Raw genomic sequence first — 25327 nt, 5'->3', positions numbered from 1 at the left:
ATGGCTAGTGATGTTAAACATCTTTTTGTGTGCTACTTTACCATGTGTATATCCTCTGGTGAAATGTCTGTTTATGTCTTCAGCCCATTTTCTACTTGGATTCTTTTTAAACTGTTGAGTTTTGGGAGTTCTTTCTATTCTAAAATACTAGTCCTTTTATAAATATGTAGTTTGCAAATATTTCTCCCAGTCTGTAGCTTGTCTTTTCATCCTTTTAGTAGGATTTTTTACAGACTAAAACTTTTATAATTTGATGAGGTCCAATTTATCATTTTTCTTTTCTTTTCTTTTTTTTTTTTTTTTTTGAGGTATAATTGACGTATATTCATTTCAGGTGTACAACAGGATTCATTTTTTTTTTTTTTTGTATGCGGTGTGAGATGACACCACAGTAAGTCTAGCTAACACCTGTCACCTTTCATTGTTACAAAAATGGTTTTCCTGTGATGAGAATTTTAAGACACTCTCTTAGCAACTTTCAAATATGCAACACAGTGTTACTAACTGTAGTCACCATACTGTGTATTACATCCTTATGACATTTATTTTATAACTAGAGGTTTGGATCTTTGGACTCCCTTCACCTGTTTCACCTTTCCCCACCTCTGGTAACTACCTGGATGTTCTCTGTATCTATTAGCTTGGATTTATTTATGGATGTTTTCTCTTTCAATTTCACACATAAATGAGATCGTATGGTATTTGTCTTTCTTTGACTTCTTTCATTTAGCGTAATGCCCTTAATTCTATTCATGTTGTCACACGTCAAGATTTCCTTCTTTTTATGGCTAAATAATATTCCATTGTGTACGTAACCACATTCTCTATCCATTCGTCTGTCTGTGGACACTTAGGTTGTTTCCATAAGTTGGCTATTTTAAATAATGCTGCATTGAACACTGAGGTGCATGTATCTTTCGACAAAGTTCATGTTTTCGTTTTCTCTGGATAAATAGTGAAATTGCTGAATCATATGGTAGTTCTATTTTTAATGTTTAAGGAACCTCCATAGTGTTTTCCACAGCGGCTGCACCAGCTACAGTCCCACCAACAGTGTACAAGGGTTCCCTTTTGTCCACATCCTCACCAATACTTGCTATTTCTTGTTTTATTGATAATAGCCATTCTAACAGATGTGAGGTCACAGCTCATTGTAGTTTCAATTTGCATTTCCCTGATGATTAGTGATCTTGAGTGCTGTTTCATATACCTGTTGGGCGTTTGTATGTCTTTGGGAAAATATCTGTTCAGATCCTCGAGTCATTTTTTAATTGGGTTGCTTGGTTTTTTTGCTATTGAGTTTTATGAATTCTTCTCTCTACACACTGGATATTAACCCTTTAGCAGGACACGATTTGTAAATATTTTCTCCCATGTGGTAGGTTGCTTTTTCATTTTGTTGATGGTTTCCTTTGCTGTGCAGAAGCTTTTTAGTTTGATGGAGTCCCACTTGTTCATCTTTGTTTTTGTTGCCTTTGCTTTTGGTGTCAAATCCAAAAAATCATCACCAAGACTGGAGTTGGAGCTAAACTTGCCTATATTTTCTTCAAGGAGTTTTATGGTGTCAGGTATTCTGTTCAAATCTTTTGAGTTAATTTTTGTGGATGGTGTAAGGTAGTGGTCCAGTTTCGTTCTTTTGCATTTTGCTGTCCAGTTTTCCCAACACTATTTATTGAAGAGACTGTCCTTTCTTCTTTGGGTATTCTTGACTCCTTTGTGGTGAGTTAATTCACTGTACATACATAGGTTTATTTCTGGGCTCTCTATTCTGTTCCATTGATGTATGTGTCTGTCTTTATGCCAGTCCCATATTGTTTTCATTTTATATACTGTGTTTTTTGGCACATATAGTCTAAGAACTTTGCCTAGCCGTAGATGCTGGAGATTTTCAGTTTTTTCTAAGGACTTTATGGTTTCATATTTTATATTAAAGTCCATGATCCATTGTGATTTAATTTTTTTTCAACCTACAACAACCTTAACTTACGATCTCCGTTTCTGTGGGTTAGAAGTCCAGGGCGAGCATCGCTCAGCGGGGCTCTAGCTCAGAGTCTCACCAGGCTGACCGAGGTGTCAGCAGGGCTGCGTTTTTGTCTGTTTGGTGGTTGTTCATGAAGTCTCTGGGGATGTGTCTGCTTCTAAACACATGCGTGTTGTTGGCAGATTTCAGTTTCATGTGGTTGTCAGCCAGGTTCTTTTGCTTGGGTGCCAGTGTGGTCGGGTGGATTTTCATCAGGCTTCTATTCTTTCTGACCTCTCCTGCCTCCTATCTCCTACTTCAAGCTAGAGAAAATTCTCTGCTTTTAAGAACTTACGGGATTTTTTTTAAGTTTTTATTTAATTTCTAGTTAGTTAAATACAGTGTAACATTAGTTACAGGTGTACAGTGTAGTGAGTTAATTTTTGTGGTTTAGGTCAAGATTCTCTGTCTCTTTTTTTATTTCTTTATTTTTTTTTTGCTAAAGATGTCTGATTGCTCCAGCACTGTTTCTTCCGCCATTAACTTGCTTTTGCAAATTTGTCAAAAGTCCGTTAACATATTTGTATGGGTCTATGTCTAGGGGTTTTGTGTTTTTTGTTTTTTTTTTTTTAAATACCACAAAAGTCCATGTTCATTATGGACACTTTTAGAAGATGAGAAAAAGCAGAAAAAGAAGAAATTGAGTCTTATCAAAAATGAGCTGTGTAAAATTTTCTCTACATCTTTTTCCTGGGTTTTGCTTGTTTTTGCTATTGTTTCAAATAGTTGAACTCCTGCTACATGTAAAAATTGTATTGTGCTTTAAAAAAAAATCCCATTATAGACATTTTTCCATATTATTGTGAATGTTTTAATATTATTTTAATGATCCTGTAATATTCCATTGTGTGGCATCTGTTTGCTGTTTAAAATTAATGTTTCCAAATTTTGTTTTTGTTTTTTAAAAAGACCCCTCTGGGGGCGCCTGGGTGGCGCAGTCGGTTAAGGGTCCGACTTCAGCCAGGTCACGATCTCGCGATCCGTGAGTTCGAGCCCCGCGTCGGGCTCTGGGCTGATGGCTCAGAGCCTGGAGCCTGTTTCCGATTCTGTGTCTCCCTCTCTCTCTGCCCCTCCCCTGTTCATGCTCTGTCTCTCTCTGTCCCAAAAATAAATAAACGTTGAAAAAAAAATTAAAAAAAAAAGACCCCTCTGGTTACTGTCTTACTGGATTAAAAGATTTGGGCATTTTCAGATTCTTCCAATTTCATTGCCCCATTGCTTCTGAGGGGGTTTTACACCATTTACATTTTACTATTGTTATATGATTTATCTATAACAGCATTGCATTTCTGAGAATTTCCCTGAATACTTTTAACTTGAATTTTCATATTATTTGATTATTCCTTACTAGCTTTAAGCTTGACTTATGTTGAATGAAAATTAATGAGAATCTTAGTGATTGGTACTAGGTAAAAGTAGCAGTCAGCATTTACCCATTTAACAAATGTAGTTTACATTTTGTAAATCATTATAATGTATAGTAACATGCAATTGAGATTTAGGGAAAACAGGTGGATTTGTTTTAAGATTGCTTTTACTTATTTACTTAAAAATATTTATTTTGGGGAGAGCACGGGGCGGGGGGGAGGGGCGGGCAGAGAGAGGGGGACAGAGGATCTAAAGCAGGCTCTGCGCTAGCAGACTGACAGCAGCGAGCCCAGTGCGGGGCTCAAACTCATGAACGGCGAGATCATGACCTGAGCCGAAGTCAGACACTCAGCCAACCGACTGAGCCACCCAGGTGTCCCTGAGGTTGCTTTTAGTTAAAAAAAAAAGAAAAGAAAAGAAAAGGAAAAAAACACGTTCAGTATGATCATTTACATCACAGTGTTGTTGCTTATTTGATTTTGATGATATGATTTTGCCTCCCTTCAAACAGAAAGCAATAGATCTTGCTAGCAAAGCAGCCCAGGAAGACAAAGCTGGGAACTATGAGGAAGCTCTTCAACTCTACCAACACGCTGTTCAGTATTTTCTCCATGTAGTTAAATGTAAGGCCATAGTTTGTTTTCTGTTTTAAAACGTTAAAGGAAAAGATTATTCTGTTTCTTTTATAAAAGTTGAAATATAATGCCAGAAAATTCTAAACCATCCATTTGCAAAATATTCCCGGTAGCTTGTTAATAATTTTTAAGTAGTCGGCAAACAAATATGCATAGCTATCCTAGTTATTGTTACTTTGTCTACCTAAAAATATTAAAATGCCATATAATCGATGTAAATAGTTTTTATTTTACTGGCGATATACCCACATTATGTACGAACCACATTTTCTAAGCGTCTCTGAAAATACTCTGTTAAGTACTTTTAAAAAAATAGGTTGGGAGCCATTTTGTTCGGATGTTTTCCAAATTCGTACTGCATGTTTCCCACGCACCAGGTACTGTTTTAGGCACCGGGATGCGACGGTGAGGGGAAAGTGGGTAAAAACCCTGCTTCCGTGGATCTTCAGCGTAAGCTGAGCATACGACAAAAGTGTCTCTCTGGCAAACTGAAAGTTATTTTTTACTGAAAACTTCAGCGGTTGGATAATTTAGGATTTTCTTTTGAGCTTCTTCATTTCATGTTGAGGTTTTTCTGTCAAATAAAAGTGAAACTAAAAATGAATCCTAAGATAATTGGGGCCGGTCCTTGCCCTGCATGGACTGCTCAAGTCGGCTTTTGAAATAGCTCCCACAGAGGCCTTTGTGGAGTAAAATTACTGTATTGGGAGCACCTGTAACATACGGAATTTCCGGCATTCTTCTACCATGAGATGAAACTTACGTAGACATTAATGGAAACAGTTGCTGTTACTTTTGTTGGTCTTAGAATTGGTTTTATGCGAGGGCAGCCGCTTTCAGCTGTCCGCACAAAATGTTAAAGGAAGAATAGAAAACCCACAGAATATTACATAATTTCTTCTTATTATTTAGCATTAACTTAACATATCCTAGTGTCTTGCTCAGATTTCTTTCTGCCTCAGACCCGCTGGAGGGAAGCGGACAAGAGTTGGTGATGGTTGGTTATGAGGCTTAGAGATACCCTTCCTCCTCCCCCACCTCCCAAACTAGATTGTCCGTGTCTCAAAAGTGTGTCTAAGAGTTTAAACCTGTCCGTGTAGAAGACTAATGGAAAAATCTCTCTCACTCCCTTTAATAGATGAAGCCCAGGGTGATAAAGCCAAGCAGAGTATCAGGGCAAAGTGTACAGAGTATCTTGATAGAGCAGAAAAACTAAAGGAGTACCTGAAAAAGAAAGAGAAAACTCCACAGAAGCCAGTGAAAGAGGGACAGCCGAATCCAGCGGAGGAGAAAGGGTATGTATTTTAGAGTGTTAGACTTTGTTATATCTACTTAAAAGAGAAAACTACATTTAACTTGTGAAATCCGTTTCTTTCGTTTAAACCAGCTGTTGGCAACCCAGGACTCAGAGGCCAAATCTGACCCGCTGCCAGTTTTTGTAAGCAAAGTCTTACCGGAACATAGTCTCTTACGTCTAAGAAAATGAGATTGTGGGACCGTGCTATCTGGCCTGGTTGGGTTTGCAGGCAGGAGGTTCTGGTCAGCTGTACGGGGACTGTGACGCTCACTGTTCGTGGTGTGCAGTGGCACAAGTTACTTGGGTAATCCGTGTGGCCGCTGGGAAGGGAGTGCCTTGCAGGCAGGGCTTTGGGGCAGCTTCCGAAGGCCATTTCAAAGGACATAAGGAATGGAAGAACTAGAGGTGACCGGCTGCTTGAGACTGCACGGAAGGGTTTGAGGAAAACTGCAATTCAGCGTTTTATATCCTCTGTTCAAGACATGGTCAGGGAATCGGCGGTTCCTGTGACACCTGAGAATATTTTCTCTTCTGTACCTACAGCACTGACATAACAAAAATCAGACCCCACCTGATCTTGCGGATTACTGCATTTCAACATGGAATCAACTTTAGGGTTTCTTACATGAAAGTTGGGCCATTTACTGGCGGACTAATGAAACCATTGGAAAAATTTTAGTTAACCTCGAATGACCCCCTGACTCTTCCTGAGACTCCTTTGCCGGGAGAAATGTCCTCTCCTCCCTGTGAGTTGAAGACCCTGTGGGGTCCACTCCTGAGATGGCTCCCTAGCAGGGGGATACCAATTCTGTATTGAATAGCAGGACCCATCTTGGCCAATTTAAGCAAAAAGGGATTTATTACAGAGTCTTAACCTTACAGATCTGGGGGAGGGCGAGCAGGGAATCCAGCTTGGGTTCCGTAGCGTTAGGAGAAATGCCCGCCTCCCCCAGGGTGGTTCTGGTAAGGATCCGAGGCCTCCTGGTGCCAGGCAGGAGGACCTCCGCCCAGCTCCCTCCGCAAAGCCAGGGTGTTCGCTCGCAGGCATGGTCTCTTTGCAGGCAGCGGCCACCTCAGCTGCTTGCCTCCGCCTTCTCGGAGGAGCTTCAGTCTCCTGTGGGGCCCCAGCTGCAAGGAAGCCCGGGCAGGGCAGTTGTGTGAAAGCACCGTCTTCATTGTGCAAGAAAGCACGGTGGGACGAGGCTGGAGTGGGCGTCAGGTGAATCGTTTGGCGGTCTCCACCTCACCTGTAACCCCACCATCCTAGGATAACCAAGCCAGTCCCATTTGGGGGAAAAGATGTCTAGCTTTTTAATCCCCCTTTATATTTGATATGTAAAAAATGATGTAATGCCATATTTTTTGCTTTCCCACTTTTTCATTCAACGTCATGTCGTAAATATCTTTCCAATAAACTATTTCTACATCATTTTTAAATACTGCAATGTGTTCTATCATATACTGATCCCTATAATTAAGCATACTCTATTTCTAATTTTTTCCCCTTTGGGAACAGTGTGGGCGTGATTATCCTTGTCAACTCTTTGAACTTACTTTAAATTATTTTTTCAGAATAAATTCTTAGATATGAAATATCTGGGTTGATTTACTTGTCTTTTGGTCTCAGTTCATTTTCATCAAAAGCTTCATCTATTCTTTGGAACCCCCAACCTAAGGATTACAGACCTTGATACCTTAAATAATTAATATTCGGGGTTTTTCTCTCCTGGTTATGGCTTCTTGTTCTGATACATAGTTTGCCTGGTTTGGTGTTTTTATGTTGTTTACAATTCTCCTGTAACTCATCTAAAGTCTTTTGTGGAATGAGGTGTGGGGCATGCGTTTATAAATGTGCACATACATAGGTATGTCATGGGAATTTGGAGCTGGTTCCTGACTTCATTCTGGTCTTTTTGCCCCTTTCCTGTTCATGATTCCATATTGACAGATAACATGCCTGCTTACTATTTTATTTAATATATTCTTATTAAAAGTAATAAAATAAAGATAACTTTTAATACGAATGTCTTATTTTGCCACTTAAAGTACAAATATTTCAGATTAATTTTTCCTTCATTTTTGCCTTATTTTGATAGCAATGAGTGATCATTTGAATATATTAAATTCTTTTTATTAGGAATGACAGTGATGGGGAAGGAGAATCTGATGATCCTGAAAAAAAGAAACTACAGAATCAACTTCAAGGTTGCTTTAGATTTCATTTTTAAATTTACTATCTTATTTTTTTTTTAAAAAAACCTCATAGTGAATTGTCTATCTGAATTGCTTTTTCCACCTGTATTCAAATGAGGTTCAAGAACTGGCTTTGGTTCCCAGTGGCCCCATGCTGGCTCTGTGTAGGCCATTTTCACAGGATTTGCTCTGTAGGATCTCAGCTAGGTTGTTTTTTCTATGTAGTCAAATATTGTTTGGTTTTATATGTGCCTTAGAAACCTGTCCGTCAACTTACTCGTTTTCATTTTGTCTTATTTGCCCCCTTCTAGAGAAGGTAGCATTTACACTAGTAGCATGCTGCAAAATCTAATGGTATTAAAATTCCCAAACTGTCAGAGGAACAGAAGGAGTTAGGACTCACGCTTGGCTTTTATTGCTGTTGCCGTAGCGTATTCATTGATGGTTTATTTCATGTTTCCAGACCTTTCGCATCGGCTTCTTACTCTGTTTCAGTGTTGCCATTTACATTAATCTCTTCCAGCTTTCTGTTTTTACCTTCCACATCTGTAAAAGCCTGTTCGTTCTCCTGTGCTCGTAGTATAGCGGTGTGATGGGGAGGGTATGGATTTTTAGTTCCATTCAGATCTGGATTCCCCTCCAGGGCCTCCTGCTGAAAAGCTGTCTAATCTTGGGCAGGTTCCCTAGCCTCTCAGAGTAGAAGACCCCAGCTCTACTATGGAAATTAACAATACCTTCTTTTCTGGGCAATTAAAAGATTATGACAGCGTAAAACCTGACAATGTTATATCTGACAAATTTTAGGGCCTCAGTAAATGGTAGTCATTCTGTGTATCTAAAATGGCATCTATTCAATTGCTGGCTATGTATACTGAGATTTGATCATCATTTGATATGTTAGCTGATGACTTTTTGGGTTGAATTTTATGTATTTTGTTAATTTGGAACTTACCGAATAGAATGCATAGCTGGGAAGAATTTCCATTATATAGGCACAGCCTTGGTGAGTGAATGGTGACTGCACCCTGCTTGACCAGTCTTTTAATCTTAGTGCACTAACTGGTCTCTTCATTTTTATTCTGTTACCTGTCTTACTAACCGCACTGGGACATCTAGGAGAATACTCTAAGGGTAACACCTTGGAAATGCTACCGTTAGTGAGGATACTTGTACGTCTGAGAGCTTGAGTGGCGGATAAAATAAAAAAGCAAAGGCTGAGTTTCTGCTGCCACAGCAGCAACTGCCTGGAGCGGTGCGAGCACACGCTTGCTACTCAGTGAGCTCTGCTGGACAACCCCGTGGTCTGTGCCAGGTGGCCTTACTGTTGGAAGGCAAAAGGCATTTTTTTTCTGTCCTGCTTTTGTTTCCCCTCTCTCCCCCACAAAGTAAAAACTGGATTGTATCTTTAGTTTTGGAAAAGATACAAGCCAGTTTTTAATAGGGAATTTTTCTTTAAAAATCAGTAATGATAGGGGCCCCTGGGTGGCTCAGTCGGTTGAGCGTCCAACTTCAGCTCAGGTCATGATCTCACAGCTCCTGAGTTCGAGCCCTGCGTTGGGCTCTGTGCTGACAGCTCGGAGCCTGGAGCCTGCTTCCCATTCTGTGTCTCCCTCTCTCTCTGCCCCTAACCCACTCGCATTCTATCTCTGTCTCTCTCAAAAATAAACAAACGTTAAAAAAAAAAAAAATCAGTAATGATAAGGACCAGAGATGTACAAAAATACAAATGCTGAAAACACATAAATGAGAACATTTATTTGGAATTTCAGGATGAAGTGTAGTATGAAATCCTATCCTTTCATATCTAAGTCATTTTTTTCCGTCTTTTCATTTAAGAGTTGCTCATGGGGGCGCCTGGGTGGCGCAGTCGGTTAAGCGTCCGACTTCAGCCAGGTCACGATCTCGCGGTCCGTGAGTTCGAGCCCCGCGTCGGGCTCTGGGCTGATGGCTCAGAGCCTGGAGCCTGTTTCCGATTCTGTGTCTCCCTCTCTCTCTGCCCCTCCCCCGTTCATGCTCTGTCTCTCTCTGTCCCCCAAAAAATAAATAAACATTGAAAAAAAAAATTAAAAAAAAAAAAAAAAAGAGTTGCTCATGGATTTCACTGTAAAATAGCCTTTCTTGAATCTTGCCTCTTTTCCCTGAAAGAGTATTTTAAATTTTTTACTTCTGTTTTAAGTTATGATTTTAAATGTAATATTTGATTATTAAAATTAAAGAATTTATGATTTGAGTTTTCTTTTAGCTGTTTTGATGCTCACGGACTTTTTTTTTGAGGTTAAATAACATTAGTATAATAAAGAGTAGAGTCAAAGACTGGATGAATTTATGTAATTGGAAAACAAATCATTTGGCTTATATTCCCAATAATCCTTCTCCTCCTTTTTAGTTACTACTTTTGTCAATGTTACTTTTATCTGAATTTTTTATCACTAAACATTCCAAAGTCACTTTTCAACTTTGAAAAGTATTAATTAAGTGTAAAGATAAATTATGGCATATCTAGAAAATTCATACTTAGGAAAAACTTTAATTGGCCAGATGATATTTACATAATTTAAAGTAAATTTACTTTTGTTTACCTATCACAAAATCCTATGGGGTGTTGTAAATGTTTCCTTACTAATCTGAGTGGAACTTAGAAAAGAAAAAGTGAATTGGCTTTACTTTATACTTACTGTAAACTTTTAGAATGTAGAAAGTGTTTAAGGTTTCATTTCAATTTTTTTTCCCAAGATTTTATTTTTTTAAGTTATCTCTGCACCCAACGTGGGGCTCGAACTTAAAACCCTGAGATCAAGAGTCACATGCTCCACTGACTGAGCCAGCCAGGCACCCCAGTTTCATTTAATTTAGGTTTATAGCTAAAGATTTTCATAATTTAAGTAGGTTGTGTAATATAATTACTCTTTGAATAATAGATGATCTTTCCTAACAAGAAGAAATACCCATAAAACTAAATTTATTGGTAATCAGCAGACTGTGTAAGTGGTAATATTTTGTTATACTTAAAACAGTTATATATCACCTTAGAACTGGCTTTTGGAAATGCTTTTTTGTTGTTAATTTTTTTTTTAATGTTTACTTTTGAGAGAGAGAGAGAGAGAGAGAATGAATGCAAGCAGGGGAGGGGCACAGAGACAGGGAGACACAGAATCAGAAGCAGGCTCCAGGCTCTGAGCCGAAGTCGGACACTTAACCGACTGAGCCACAAAGGTGCCTTCGAAAAGCTTTTGATAAAAGAATAACTAAAACTTTTGCCAATAAGCTATATTAGAAGAAATCTTTTGTGGATTCTTACTGCAACAATTAGTGTCGCCTTTGAATATATTATACAGAAAAACTACATTATTTAGATAGCTTTCTTAATGTACAAAAATTTTAAGTGGGTCTATTTAGAAGCCATAAAGAAAATTTGGCAAATCTTAGGAAAATATTGCAAATCTACAAGAGCACACTTCTTCTCTCTCTTCCATCATCCCCTCCCTTCCCTTCCCTTCTCCCTACTATTTATCTGTGCATCCATCTGTCTGTCATCAGTTAAAACTTTTGAGGACATTTTTCTTTTTGTGGTTAAGGAGAGCATTAGATCACTGGGTGTTTTTGTTAAAAAAAAAGAAAGAACTAGTAGATCAGCCCCCATTGAACAAGTACTTACGATACTTCAGTGCATTCAAACATGACCGCCACTTGCTGTAATGTCTGGTGATTTTCCAAACACTGTAGTATTCATTATGTCACTTGATCCTTACACTAACCCATCTTAAGTAGTTTGGGCAGATAGTGTTATTTTTATTTTACAGTGAGGAAACGGAAATAGAAAAGTTAAGTGACCTCCCCGAGGTGATCTAGTCGCCCACCCCAGCTTCCAGACTCCTGTTGACTCTTCCCTGATAACTACTTCCTCATCACACGATTTCTAAAAGGCTCTTAATAGATAAAACTTTTCCAGACAGTTTTATAACGTGTTTCTTGAACGTCATTATTTCGTGCTGTATTCTACATTTGCTAGAATAGTCTTCCTTAATTTAAAGGTGACATAATGTTTTTGTAGGTGCCATTGTTATAGAGCGACCAAATGTGAAATGGAGCGACGTTGCTGGTCTTGAAGGAGCCAAAGAGGCGCTGAAAGAGGCTGTGATATTGCCTATTAAATTTCCTCATCTTTTTACAGGTGAGATGAATGTGAAATATTTTTTTGATCGTTGTTTAAAAAATCATTGATGACTGAAGTAGAGTGTTGTGAATTTTTGTCACCGTATTATAAGGTAACAGCTTACATCAGTTCTGTTATGAGGTGGCGATACACCTTTACACAAAGGTATTTATTCCATACGCATATTTGTAATGTGTACATATATAGATATATGGCCACACAATGTAAATGTCAACCAGTAGGGTGATCACCGACATGCAGTGGAGTGCTGTGTGCTCACTAAAATATAGGGCACATTTACAGATCTACGTTATTAACATGAAGGCATGCCCACGTGTACGATAAAGGTCAAATCCCACGTTATAAACACGTGTGGTATGTCTCTATATTTGTTAAATAAATGTGTGTGCTGGGAAGTAAAAGTAGACCGACCAAAATGTTAAGGCTATGCCTGGGGTGAGTTTTACTTCTTTGAACTTTCATCTGAAGTTTTTGCAATGGCCATGCACTAGTTTTATGAGAGTTCTTCCATTTCTTGAAAAGAGGAACAGGAATTATTTACCATTCTCAGATGAAGTACCTACCTCTAGGGACAGCTGCTTCTCACTGTGACAGAATATTGCTAAGCCAGCCGTCTGGGTGTCGTTGAAGTTACAGCTCCAGCAGTAGGTGATTTGTGCTGCACCTCTCCTTCATTTCGTCCTGTGTGTGACCGAGAGCCTGCCTGTGTTTGTGCTGCGGCTGTACCCACAGTGTCACAGTGAAACGGGGCTTCCCTTTTGGAAACAAGCTGGTTTATGTAGAGAGCGGATCTGTGATGTTGGCCTCAACCTGAACACTTCCAGAAAGTACTGTCGTATAGAGTAGTGATGAGCAGAGAACCCATGGGCCCCCAGTGGTCCACCTAGCAAGGTATGACTTACAACCTAACTTCAGAAATAGGAAATTAACAGTGTCAAAGTGACATCGTGGGGGCGCCTGGGTGACTCAGTCTGTTAAGTGTCAGACTTCGGCTCAGGTCATGATCTCACGGTTAGTGGGTTTGAGCCCCGCGGCGGGCTCTGTGCTGACAGCTCGGAGCCTGGAGCCTGCTTCGGGTTCTGTGTCTCCCTCTCTCTCTGCCCCTCCTGCTCTCGCACTCGCACTCTGTCTCCCTCTCTCAAAAATAAACATTAAAAAAATTTTTTAATTAAAAGTTGACATCATGATTCTATAAAGGCACAAAAGTATGGTTGAGATCATTTTATATTACTTACATCACTGTTTTGCAAACACGTCATTTATGTATCTTCTTTATGATTGTTTCCATATATGTGTACCATTATTATTTTTTTTTTAATTTTTCTTTAAATCACTCATTTATAGAGCAAATTTGTATAGCGTAAATATACAGAGACCAGCAGGAACCTGTAAGTGTTCAGCTTCATAAGTTATCAGAAAGTAAGTATATCTATGTAATCATCATCACACAGATCAAGAAATAATACCAATAACCCAGAAGTCTCCCTCTGCCAAATCTTTCCTCTGCAAAGGTAATCACTCTCTTGACTCCTCTAACACCGTAGATTGTTTTGTCTGTATTTGAACTTTTAAATTATCTTATTTTTATGTACTAACTTCATTAAAAAAAATTTTTTTAACATTTATTCACCTTTGAGAGAGAGAGAGAGAGACAGAGCATGAATGGGGAAGGGTCACAGAGAGAGGGAGACACAGAATCCAAAGCAGGTTCCAGGCTCTGAGCTGTCAGCACAGAGCTTGACATGGGGCTCGGACCCATGAACCGTGAGATCATGACCTGAGCCAAAGTCTGCAACGTAACTGACTGAGCCACCCCGGGCGCCCCTGTATTAACTTCATTTTAAAAGATTGTTTTGTGCCTGCTATAAATGGAAAAAAATTAATAATTTTCTAATATTTAAAAATTATTTAAATACAAAGTATTTGTGTGCTGCGTAGAAAGCACTTCATATGCCACTAATTATATGTGCCACATTTAAGGGAACACTGACTTACAATTGTAGACATTTAAAATAGGAAGATAGAATTCAAGTCAAAGATGAGGCTTATATAACAATACTCAGTTTTGCCATTAGTAATCTGCATGTCATTCTTTTATTTTTATTCTTTTTTTATTAAGTTTATATATTTATTTTGAGAGACAGAGTGCATGCAAGCAGGTGAGGGTCAGAGAGAGAGGGAGAGAGAGTCCCCAGCAGGCTCCACATACAGAGCCAGACACAGAGCTGGATCTCATGAACCGTGAGAGCATGACCTGAGCAGAAATCAAGTCTCCACAATGCCTAACCCACTGAGCCACCCGAGGCGCCCCACGTGTCATTCTCCTATGGATACCATGTACCCATCCAGTTTGCACCTAGAAGTTTTTTAAGTGTATAGTTAATGTTTTTTTGCCAGATGTAACTCAGCCTGTTTTATTTTAGGCAATGTTATGATTTCTCATTAGGAAAATTGAAATACAGAGTTGATTTGCTCACTTGTTATATTTTGGCAAAACTAGGATTTCAGGTAGAGTCCGCTTATCGTTACCCAACCACTTGAACAAGAAAACAAGAATAGGCTCTCTGTAATAGTAACCTCTGCCTCCTTGTGGAATCAGGAACTGAATAGAACTTTGCGAGGGATCACCCAAACTGTGTTAGTTTCATTCCCCCGAGCGTCAAATATTTAAAAGAAAATGTTTCCAGCTGCCCTTGCCCTATGGATATAGTTTGTCCTACAGTGTTCTGGTATTAAGGATCATACACAGTAGACCATCAGGTAGTACGTTTTAGCTGAACGAGTCTGCCTTTACTAGATTGCAAGACCCTCTTGTATTCACAGTTCTCCGTCTGTACGTTGTGGTTTCAGTGCACAGTGGTTGAATGAATGAGTGGGCAAGCAGTTGAGCTTCCTATTAGAAGGATTATGTATCTATGTAAACCCATTGGACAAAGTGGTCTCTAGAAAAAGCAAATATAATACTTCTAAGACATACTTACCTTAGATTGATTTATTTAAAAAAAAAAATTACTCTGTTAGCTGCAGAGTGAAAACTTCTCCACAGTATTCTTCAGTATGAGTGATGTCTCTGGTAACTGAAATTAACAGTCTTAGGTTCTCATGTTATTTTTCTCATGCGAATTTTAGGCAAGAGAACACCTTGGAGGGGAATTCTGTTATTTGGCCCACCGGGAACAGGAAAGTCCTATTTAGCCAAAGCTGTGGCAACAGAAGCAAACAACTCAACGTTTTTTTCAATATCTTCCTCTGACCTTGTCTCTAAGTGGCTAGGAGAAAGTGAAAAGTAAGTAGTAAGTTGTTGTTTTGGTTTTTTTTTTTTTTTTGGTTTTTTGGTTTTTTTGGCTTTTTAGTTTTTCTTTGCCAGGTAGTCACTGTATCAGTATATAAAGGAAGAGGCTTCCTACATCATGAATAGACATTCAGAGAAGTGTCTGAATATGAAATAAGTATTCATTTCGCTGTCAGATCAGTCCCTAGTTTGACATTTATTTCATAGGGAAAAGATAGCATATGTATAGTTATATATAGCATAGTTTAGTAAATCGTAAAGTGAATCATCCAGTTGTAGTATTCTTATTTTCTAGACCAAAACATAGTTGGACCTTTTAATCTGTAGAGTTCTTATAATACTGTATATGTGTTGTTGTTGTTTTTTTTTCATTAAGTCCTTTGTCATTTACTATTCTTTTAAGAAGCTGAAAGCTTTTACTTATTTTTAGGCTAGTTAAGAACTTATTTCAGCTTGCCAGAGAGAGTAAACCTTCCATCATCTTCATCGATGAAATTGATTCTCTGTGTGGCTCAAGAAGCGAAAACGAAAGTGAAGCTGCCCGTAGAATTAAGACGGAGTTCTTAGTTCAAATGCAAGGTAGGCTGACTGGCTTTTCACATAGTTTCTGTTTATTGTATCACCATTATCATCACAATAATGAAACAGTGAAATTCAAGCTGAATTTCTTCATTTTAGCAGACCACGTGTTTGATTATGCCAAGCTTCATTCCGGTCGTCCTCCATGGTGTAATCATCTTGCAGTACTCTGGCAGAAACAGGAAGATTTGCATATTCACTTACATCATACCAGGAACAGTATCAGCAAAAGGAATTTGTAGACTTCAAATGAAATCTTTCAAGAAATATTTTGAAGAGAATATTAATAGTATTTGCCCACAGTCTAGCAGATTTGATTCCTGGGAATATTTGCATTGTATTTTAATAATGTGATATTTGATTTTTCAAAGAGACTCTCTCAAGATGGGGCACTATAACATTAAAACCCCACATTCTTAACAGAACGTATAGGCAATGTTTAAAGAACACTAAAACGAGAAATTATTTAAAATATTACTTATTTTGGTGCAGGCGTTGGTGTAGACAATGATGGAATTTTGGTTCTGGGAGCTACAAATATCCCCTGGGTTCTGGATTCTGCCATTAGAAGAAGGTATGAAAATATAGTAAAGATCTTATTTCTAACTACAGATGTAACAAGTCAGTAGCAATTCCCTTTTTGTCTAGTGAAGAGGCATTCTGAAAACTTTTCAGAATTTTTTTTTTAAATTTTTTTTCACGTTTATTTATTTTTGAGACCGAGAGAGACAGAGCATGAACGGGGGAGAGTCAGAGAGAGAGAGGGAGACACAGAATCTGAAACAGGCTCCAGGCTCTGATCTGTCAGCACAGAGCCCAATGCGGGGCTCAAACTCACGAACCGCGAGATCATGACCTGAGCCGAAGTCGGACGCTTAACCGACTGAGCCACCCAGGCGCCCCTAGAATTTTTTTGATGTGCCCTAATCCTGCTGGCCCCCAGTGTCAGAGGAAGAGAGGCAGGCATTTGTTTGTTTGCTATATTAAAGTTAACAAGATATCCACTTACGAATCTTTCACATTGGAACATATATTACCTAATGCTTAACTTGTAATTCAGACTGTGCTTAGTGGGCACTGATGCTTCTAAAATTTACAAATATAGCTTGATATTTCAATGGAAAACTTTCACATAAAATTTTAGCAAAATGACAGTTACATAGGTTAAAGTATGATAGATAACCAAGATATATTTTCATTAAAAAATTTACATTTATGGGGCACCTGGGTGGTTTAGTTGGTTGAGTGTCTGACTTCGGCTCAGGTCATGAGCTCGTGGTGTGTGGGTTCTCGAGCCCTGTGTCAGGCTCTGTGCTGACAGCTCAGAGCCTGGAGCCTGCTTTGGATTCTGTGTCTCCCTCTCTCTCTCTGCCCCTCCCCTGCTCATGCTCTGTCTCTCTCTCAAAAATAAACAAACATTAAAAAGGAAGTAATTAAAAGAAATTTGTCTATAATTTTTAAGTTGCATACGAAACTTGAGCTACAGGGAAGGTATGTAGTCTTGTTACTTTTATTTATTTTTTTATGTTTACTGAGAGACAGAGAGAGAGCATGAGCATGGGAGGGGCACAGAGAGGAGGAGACGTAGAATCTGAAGCAGGCTGCAGGCTCAGCTGTCAGCACAGAGCCCGACACGGGGCTCGAACTCACAAACCACAAGATCGTGACCTGAGCCGAAGTTGGACGCTTAACCAACTGAGCCACCCGGGTGCCCCTAGTCTCGTTACTTTTCACGCACATAGTTCCCTATTTCAGTCACTGAATTTTGCATGGTAAAAATTAGCATCAGTTCCTGCCGCTTTTACCCCATTCACTTGATGCTTTGCCTAGATGCTAGGTTACTGTCCAGTATCAAGAGAGGAAATCTGCCCGTTACTTTTGCAAACTTGTCTAGTTCTAAACCCCAGTCTGTAGATAATGGAAACTTAAACTTCTTACTGCCACAGAGTTACCTAAAGGGAAAACAATCTTCACAGCCACTTAAATTGGCCTTTGTTACTTCCTATCTCCAAATGTTGTCTAAGAAGGCAAGCAAAATTATTCCTAATAAAACAGTGTTTATGAGATAGTATAACTATTTATTCTGAATGTACCTATTATGATAAAGTGGACATTTTGTGTCGACATACGCTTATTATGTAAGATTTTGAGTAATTTTACTGTTTTGGATTTGGAGAATTATTTTGTCCTCTCTTATTTCATATGATGAACCATAATCCCTTGATCAGGAGTTCAGAATATAAATCTATGGGGAGCTAATCTTGTGAGACATACCAGGTTGTGACCTCTAGACATACAAAGACTATGGCCAAAATAACCCAAAAATCATGTGAGAAAGATTAAATCACTCCAAACTGGTTCTCTCACTATGTTGGTTTTACTTGTTAGTTGTTAGCATGTTCTGGATATTTTCCCACTGTTTAACCAAAATATGTATCTTTAACTCTGACACATAGAAATCAACCAGCTTAGCTTGTATAAATGAGACCATCTGAGTATCTTGTTTCTTCTTGAAAAATCTGAATTTTCAACTGAAATTAAATATATGTAGTAATATTCTTGGTATAATTTTTCTTTCAAGATTCGAGAAACGAATTTATATTCCTTTGCCTGAGGCCCATGCCCGAGCAGCAATGTTTAAATTGCACTTGGGGACCACTCAGAACAGTCTAACGGAAACAGACTTCCGAGAACTTGGGAAGAAAACCGATGGTTATTCGGGAGCAGACATAAGTATCATTGTGCGTGATGCACTCATGCAACCTGTTAGAAAAGTACAGTCAGCTACTCATTTTAAAAAGGTAAGGAGCTTTGATCCACCCTTTCATAGGTTTTTAAAGTCAGGCCATCATTAATTTGTCCTCAGAGAATTTCAGGAAGGTTTCAGTTCTGTAAACTAAAGTGCATTTATAGAATAGACATTTCCATTTCATTGCAAATAAGTTCTCCCACAAAGTTTATTAATAGCCTTAAAGTATTTTAAAATGTTATGTGCAATGATTTTTTTAAGTACTTATTATTTTTATGTAAGTATAGAAACTTTTAAGTGCATAGTTACCTATGATGTAACTAGAAGGAATATCTTTGAGCAGAACCTGGTGCATTTACACTTCATTAACAAAAACGGCCGCCTGGGTGGCTCTGTCAGTTGAGTGTTCAACTCTTGACTTCTGCTCAGGCTGTGGTCCCAGGGGTCGTGGCATCCAGCCCTGCGATGGGCTCTGCGCTGAGTGTGGAGCCTGCTTGAGATTCATTCTCTCGTTCTCTCACTCTCGCTCTCTCTCCCCCCTTCTCTCTCCTCCTCTCTCCCTCCCTCTCTCCCTTCTCCTCTCCCTCCCCTTTCCCCCACTCCTCTCCCTTTCTCCCCCCACTGGGCTCTCTGTCTCGTAAAAAAAAAAAAAAAAAAAAAAAAAAAAGGTAAAAATAATAATGGCTGATACTAAATATTCCCATGCCCGGCACTGTGTTCTATTCTTTATCTTACTGTTGCATTTGGTCCTCACAAAAACTCTGCAAGAGGTGCCTTTCGCCACCTGTTGATCATTAATCTGAGACATAGATGTTAACATGATAAAACTGGGGCTTGGATGCTGACCCGGTTTGCTGGGGTACAACCGGAGGGGTGCAGAGGTATGATTTTTCTCTAGGTCACGTGTACTCTGGAATGTGAAGCCTTGCTTCCCATACACCATTCTGTCTGCATGAATGAGTTGAGCATATAGTGTTTTGTCAAACGACCATGGTCTTGGGACATCCATTGTAAGTAACAATGGAGTAGGTAATATGGACTAACCCTGTTCTTAAGGGCTGTGATGTCCCATGTTACTCATGAACACTGATGTGAGAATCCTGAAAAACTATTAGTAAACCTAATCCAGCAATCTATGAGAAGACTACTATATCATGAGTAAGTTACATACGTATGTCTGTTAACCCCACAATAAAATAAGATTTTAAGAAAAGGATGAACCTGAATTAAAACCTGAATTTAAAGCCTGAGTCCACAGTTTGCTTGTCACATCTCCTTGAGCACATTTTGTTACCCGTTTCAAGCTCATTCGTATCTTCTCTAAAGTAGAGATGACAACACTGCCTCGAAGTGCTCTGTGCGAGAGGAATGAAGCAGCTCTCACGAAGCATCTCTGTCCGGGTACCTGAGCAGCCCAGGAAATGGCTCTTTCCACTTCTTCAGCCATTTCATTACTGAGGGAAATACAGGAGGCTCAGGGTCAAGTTTAGTCTCAGCCACTGCTATTTTCTTTTAAATTCTCTTTGCCATTTAGAAACTATAGATTTTTAGGAATCCAGTCCTTTCTTACCCAGAAGTTTTCATTTCGTTCTCTGTATTACTACCGGGACAGGCTATGTGACCCGGAAGCCAGGTCCTTACTAGGAGGACAAAGGCAAAGCAGCCAAATCAGGGTTAACACCCGGCCTTCTCGCATCACCAGCTATGGTAGAGCTCTCAGTGGCTCCATGCTTTACTCCCATTTTGAAGGATGATTATTTCAATCAAAAACAAGATTGCCTGTTTATTTTGTCAAATGTCGAAAGTACTGGTAAGTCAGGAAGCACCACAGTCAAAAACAAAAATCCTGGGGCGCCTGGGTGGCTCAGTCGGTTGAGCATCCAACTTCGGCTCAGGTCATGATCTCACAGTCTGTGAGTTCGAGCCCCACATCGGGCTCTGTGCTGATGGCTCAGAGCCTAGAGCCTGCTTCCCATTCTGTGTCTCCCTCTCTCTCTGCCCCTTCCCTGCTCATGCTCTATCTCTCTCTGTCTCAAAAATAAATAAAAACATTGAGAAAAAAAAATTCAAAACAAAACAAAAATCCCTTGTGCTCTCTTTGGCACCACATTTCCTACAAACAAAAATCCCCGCAGCTGAAAGGCTTGTGGGGAAAGACAGACAATAAAATAGACATAATAAATGAAGTTAGAATGTTTATTTTTCTGCATCTACCCTAATCCTGGGATAATACTTAAGATTGATCATCAAATAAATACTAAATGTGAAAGCAGCTCCCAACTGGTATAGATTTGTTGCCATCTAAAAAATACTTGCGTGTGACTCTGTCACAAGGTTCTCTCTCTGGGTGTTATTAAAACTTTATTTTAAATTAGTTATGAATCACAAAATAGCACTGAAATTATACTTAGCATTTATTTTTGTGCTTATATTTAAAGAAGAAATTTTTGTTAAAAAAGACAAAGATTCGGTGATTTCACACTAATAAATCTAAATATCACAGAAACTTTCTCAGCTTTAGAAAATAAAGAAACTTAGGAGAATTGAGGATTACTTTTTTTGGTCTCTAAGAGCATTTAATAAGCATTAGAGAAGAAAAGAGAACTCTTAATCACAGGTAACTTTTTTTTTTTTTTTTTTAATTTTAATTCATTTTCTCCTTGTGATCATGTAAGTAATTTATGGTAGGAAATTTCAGACTATAGGAAAGCATCAAGAAAAAAATTAAAACTAAGCAAAACCTATCCCATCACCCAAAGACAGCTAGCTACATTTTGTTGTATATTCTATTTATTTGTGGAAGTCAACATTTTAACAAAGTATAGAATGGTACATTTTCACATTTCCTGATAATGGCCTAAGCCTTACTTTTGTTAATTTGTTCAAGTAAATATTTCAGATTACTATTTATTCCAGGTTCGCGGACCTTCACGAGCTGATCCTAACAAAATAGTAGATGATCTGCTAACACCGTGTTCTCCAGGTGACCCTGGTGCCATTGAAATGACATGGATGGACGTCCCTGGGGATAAACTTCTGGAGCCAGTTGTTTGCATGGTTTGACATTTTGTTTGCTTTTAACAAAAAACTTAAAACATAATTTGTAATTTGTGAGACAAAGATAAACATTTTACGTAAAATTAGCTAGGAAATTTGTGTAATACTAACTATTCAGTTAAAAAGTTGTAAAGATAATTAAACTTAAAATGTAACAAATAATTATCTTTAAAATATGTTCTTGGGCTTTAAGGAAAATTTAATTTTAAGTGAAAAAGCTATTTTTCAAAAACAGGTTTCTAAGTTTATAGGTCTTACAGCTGGGATACGATCACCAAAAGACTTATCTATAAATTATTGTCAAGACTTAATGAAAAGTGGAATTGTTGAAAATTTCTCTTCTGGGGATTCTAAGATTTTGTAAAATATCTGGAAACCCTAATGCATGTATCATAGCATTCGTGATGGTATTTTTGTTTTACTTCTTCAGGCTTCATAGAAAGTTTAAATATTATAGTACTTAAAAAAAAATCCTGAAACCAAGTTTTTATGATAAAAAATTAAATTTCTGTAGTTTATATTGGAGGAATTAAAATAATTTGTAAGACTGTTATTTTATAACGTATAGGAAGCTTACTGTGATTGAAAAGCTACATTTACTGTTTTTATGTTTTCTTATTGGTGAATGTTCGGTTTTTTTTTAATCTTCTACTTCAGTTACATATTTGCAAAGAGCTTTGTGTCAGAATTAACAGTAACTTCCAGAAAAAAAAACTTACTTACATGGTATATACTCTATATCTATAGATGTACATGTACTTCTATAAGTACATAAGTATGTCTATAGATATATTTATGTGTTAACCATACTGCTTCTCTGAAAAGTTATTCAGTTGTTGCAGTCCTTGCTATATTATTTTTTAAAGATTTTGTTCTTTAGATCATTTTTCATATAAGAGACATAGCCTAGAACTTAATTTTTTAATGAATCCCTGATATTAGCATATTTTCTTACCGTTTGATCATAATTTTGACTAATAGCTAAAAAATTCTGATAGTTGGTTTTAATTAAATAGTATTGTGTTTCACATAAGTGTAAGCGAATGATTTCTGTAAGTGAATGATTATGTTCCTTTTGAATTGCACTTGGTGAACTCTCTTGTTTAAGAAAGAAAAACAGGTAAGACTAGGAAAGAGATTAGGGACATATTCTGGAGGGCCTTATTCTGGAGAGTCTCAGGCTTAACAGGATTGTACTTCTGATGGGTAGTGGGGAGCCATTGAAAGTTGTGGTCAGAACAAGGCAACCAGTTGAAAGCTGCTGTGCAAAAGAATAACATCAAAGATTTTCTCTAGAAGAATAAGAGAGTTTGTTGTGAATAACTTATGGCGCACTGCAAATACTTAGATTTAACCTTAGATGGAAAGTCAGTAGTAATAATGATGACACAATGGTTTTTAGTTGATTAAACCTATTACTAACACCTCCCTTCTTTTTCCCTGACAGTCGGATATGTTACGGTCACTGTCTAACACAAAGCCCACAGTCAATGAACATGACTTGTTGAAATTGAAGAAGTTTACAGAAGATTTTGGCCAAGAAGGCTAAACCAAAGATAACAAGGAGGACGTTTACCATGTGTGTTCTTTCCTTCGTAGGTACTTTTGCCTTTCTTAATGGCACTCAGATTGTTTCCAGTAAAACTCTTTTACCACAGGAAAATACAGATCTCACTCCAGAGTCCCTTTAATTTTATATGTACCTTTGCTCCATTACCAGTTAAATGCTCCTGTTAACAAAAATGATAAGATAATGGATTATAAGGAGATCGGTGATATATGAATGGCAAAAAATAGGAATTGCCCAGTTAAGAAGAGGATTAAAATTGATTGAGATACCAATATTTAGGATGGGTGGTCTTTACAAAGAGCATGTATTCTTTATTTTCTCTCTCTCTCTCTTTTTTTTTTTTTAACCAGAATGTAATAGGGCTTATTTTATATTTTGAAAAAAAAATTCTTAAGCATCATTTGCTTCAATGTAAAATTTATTTACTTTATTAAATGATAGAATCTTTATTCTCAGGGATGGGCAATACTAGCAAAGAGCACTGTGATTGGGCTTGAAAGATTTTGAATTGTGTTCTAGCCGGGTCTCATTAAGCTTTGATAGGCTGATATTTTTCTTTGTGTAGATTTCAGTAATTTCTTTAAAAACAATGGGCTTCTATATTTAATTAAATAATACCTTTCACTGTGCAGTCTCAAAAGAAAGACTTTCTAAATTAGGCATTTTCTTTATCTTGAAGAAGAAAATTGTCTATTTCAGTGTCTTTTTGTAGCAAGATTGACCAAAACAGATGGCAAATAAATACATACTTTTTAAATAACTCTGTCATGAAATGCTATAATGGGAACCTTTGCTAAAAGGAATGGCCTCCCTTTGAATTGTGGCACGTTTCTTGTGGGTGTGTGTACATATATATATAATTTTTTTTTTTTATATAGGCTACCAAGGGTTTTATCTTCTACCTTTTAAGTTCAGGGAATAGTTTGTCTTGGCCACACATATGTTATCAGTATAATGCTTGTGAAGTTTTAGAAATGAACTAATGTCTCATTAAATAATAAAATACAAACATGATACGTTATTTTAATATCTTCAAATAAATAATCTGAGGGTGTATGTTAGACACTTTAGCATCAACACTAAGTTGTGCCTTGTGCATTTGCATTGGCTATATATGCAAAAGGATTATTACATTAGCTGGAATGAGATAGGTTCCTTAATTACTGTAAAGTTCTACCTTGCAAATGCTATAGAGTAACTCGCATTTTAAAGTATATTTGCACATTTTACATATAATGCTTTCTGGTTGCCTTTGGGTTTTCTGTACAGATTGTTTTTGTTGATACTAAATGGAAATCATAGGCCTGAAATAAGCTGTTCTTATGTGAAGTAAATTGATATAACCTACTATTGGCTATATTCTGTGTATGCTTCTTTATTTTGGGATCTCCTGTATGGAAGAAAATAGTATCTGAATGGATTACGTACAAAGAAATCATTAGAAATTATTAAGTAAGAACGTATCCCTGAAAACTCCATTCTTCAGCAACTTTTATGTGAGAGTTTGGAATTAATTTGGCAGACTAACGTAATTCTTTGTGGCTGCCTTGTAAGATAATTTATATTCTTTATCAGCCTTGGAATTATATAGTGTTGCTATTAATTATATTAGGAGAATTCACATAACTATGTTATTATAATTAATAGTTGAAATCAAAATTTTTTGTCAATCTAGAATTTGTTTTGAGGAAGTATTTTAAATAATTTGATAAAATACATGACCCAATGGTAGAGAAGTATAGTGTTGATGATAAATGGGTACTTTATCACACTTGATTCCCACATGGGCTTCGAGAACTATATCTCAGTACCCATATCACTTCTGGCCATAGCTCCATTTTCTGCATTGCATCTTCTACATTTTTAACATTTCTGGTTCTAAACCTATTTCTGGAGTCAGATAATTTTAGACTTATTCTAGAATGGTAGCACATAGGCCATTTCCCCTGAGTTCCTTGTGGACAGATTACTCAGGCTGTGTCTGAACCTTGACCATTATGAAATTTTGGGTAGATGGTTTCTGAGGCTACTTGAGTACCTCTATGAGCCACACCCTAGATGTTAAAGAACATTCTTTTTCGCAGCCTGAAAATCACAGGGGTCTTAGTAAAAAGAGTTTCAGTAGAAAAGTGACTTTTGAGTTCACTGTCATCTACGTGCAGAAAAACAGAATGAGTATGTATATTTGATTATTAATATGAAGTCCCATTTACCTACTTGCATGGTTGAGAAATTGAGACACAGCTCCTTAACCTTGTAGCCATAAATGTTGCTCGACGCTGTTGCAAATGAAGCAACAGTGAATGCCCAGCATGGACACCGAATTTATCTCAACTTTATGAGCTCTCTTAGATGTCACGTCATTTCCTACCTCTGTACCTTCTTTATGTCAA

At 37.8% G+C, this 25327-nt stretch overlaps 1 protein-coding gene and 1 long non-coding RNA gene across 2 annotated transcripts in view; one reads left to right on the top strand and one right to left on the bottom strand.

Annotated features, from left to right (window-relative positions):
* Positions 1-24291, top strand: part of VPS4B (vacuolar protein sorting 4 homolog B) — a 32083-nt gene extending 7792 nt beyond the window's left edge. The window contains exons 2-11 of the mRNA XM_045458726.1: positions 3900-4011; positions 5162-5318; positions 7458-7525; positions 11565-11684; positions 14817-14973; positions 15410-15558; positions 16051-16132; positions 18140-18359; positions 21224-21364; positions 22812-24291. Coding sequence (XP_045314682.1) covers positions 3900-4011; positions 5162-5318; positions 7458-7525; positions 11565-11684; positions 14817-14973; positions 15410-15558; positions 16051-16132; positions 18140-18359; positions 21224-21364; positions 22812-22913 — 1308 coding nt within the window. The 3' untranslated portion in view covers positions 22914-24291. The remainder of the gene's footprint in view (positions 1-3899; positions 4012-5161; positions 5319-7457; positions 7526-11564; positions 11685-14816; positions 14974-15409; positions 15559-16050; positions 16133-18139; positions 18360-21223; positions 21365-22811) is intronic.
* Positions 15654-25327, bottom strand: part of LOC123588209 — a 28386-nt gene continuing 18712 nt past the window's right edge. The window contains exon 4 of the long non-coding RNA XR_006707753.1: positions 15654-15727. This is a non-coding gene — a long non-coding RNA (uncharacterized LOC123588209). The remainder of the gene's footprint in view (positions 15728-25327) is intronic.

The sequence above is a fragment of the Leopardus geoffroyi genome, chromosome D3, assembly GCF_018350155.1.
Source record: "Leopardus geoffroyi isolate Oge1 chromosome D3, O.geoffroyi_Oge1_pat1.0, whole genome shotgun sequence".
Taxonomy (NCBI): domain Eukaryota; kingdom Metazoa; phylum Chordata; class Mammalia; order Carnivora; family Felidae; genus Leopardus; species Leopardus geoffroyi.
Note: the sequence above shows the minus strand (reverse complement) of the source record. Positions and strands in the feature narration are given on the sequence as shown.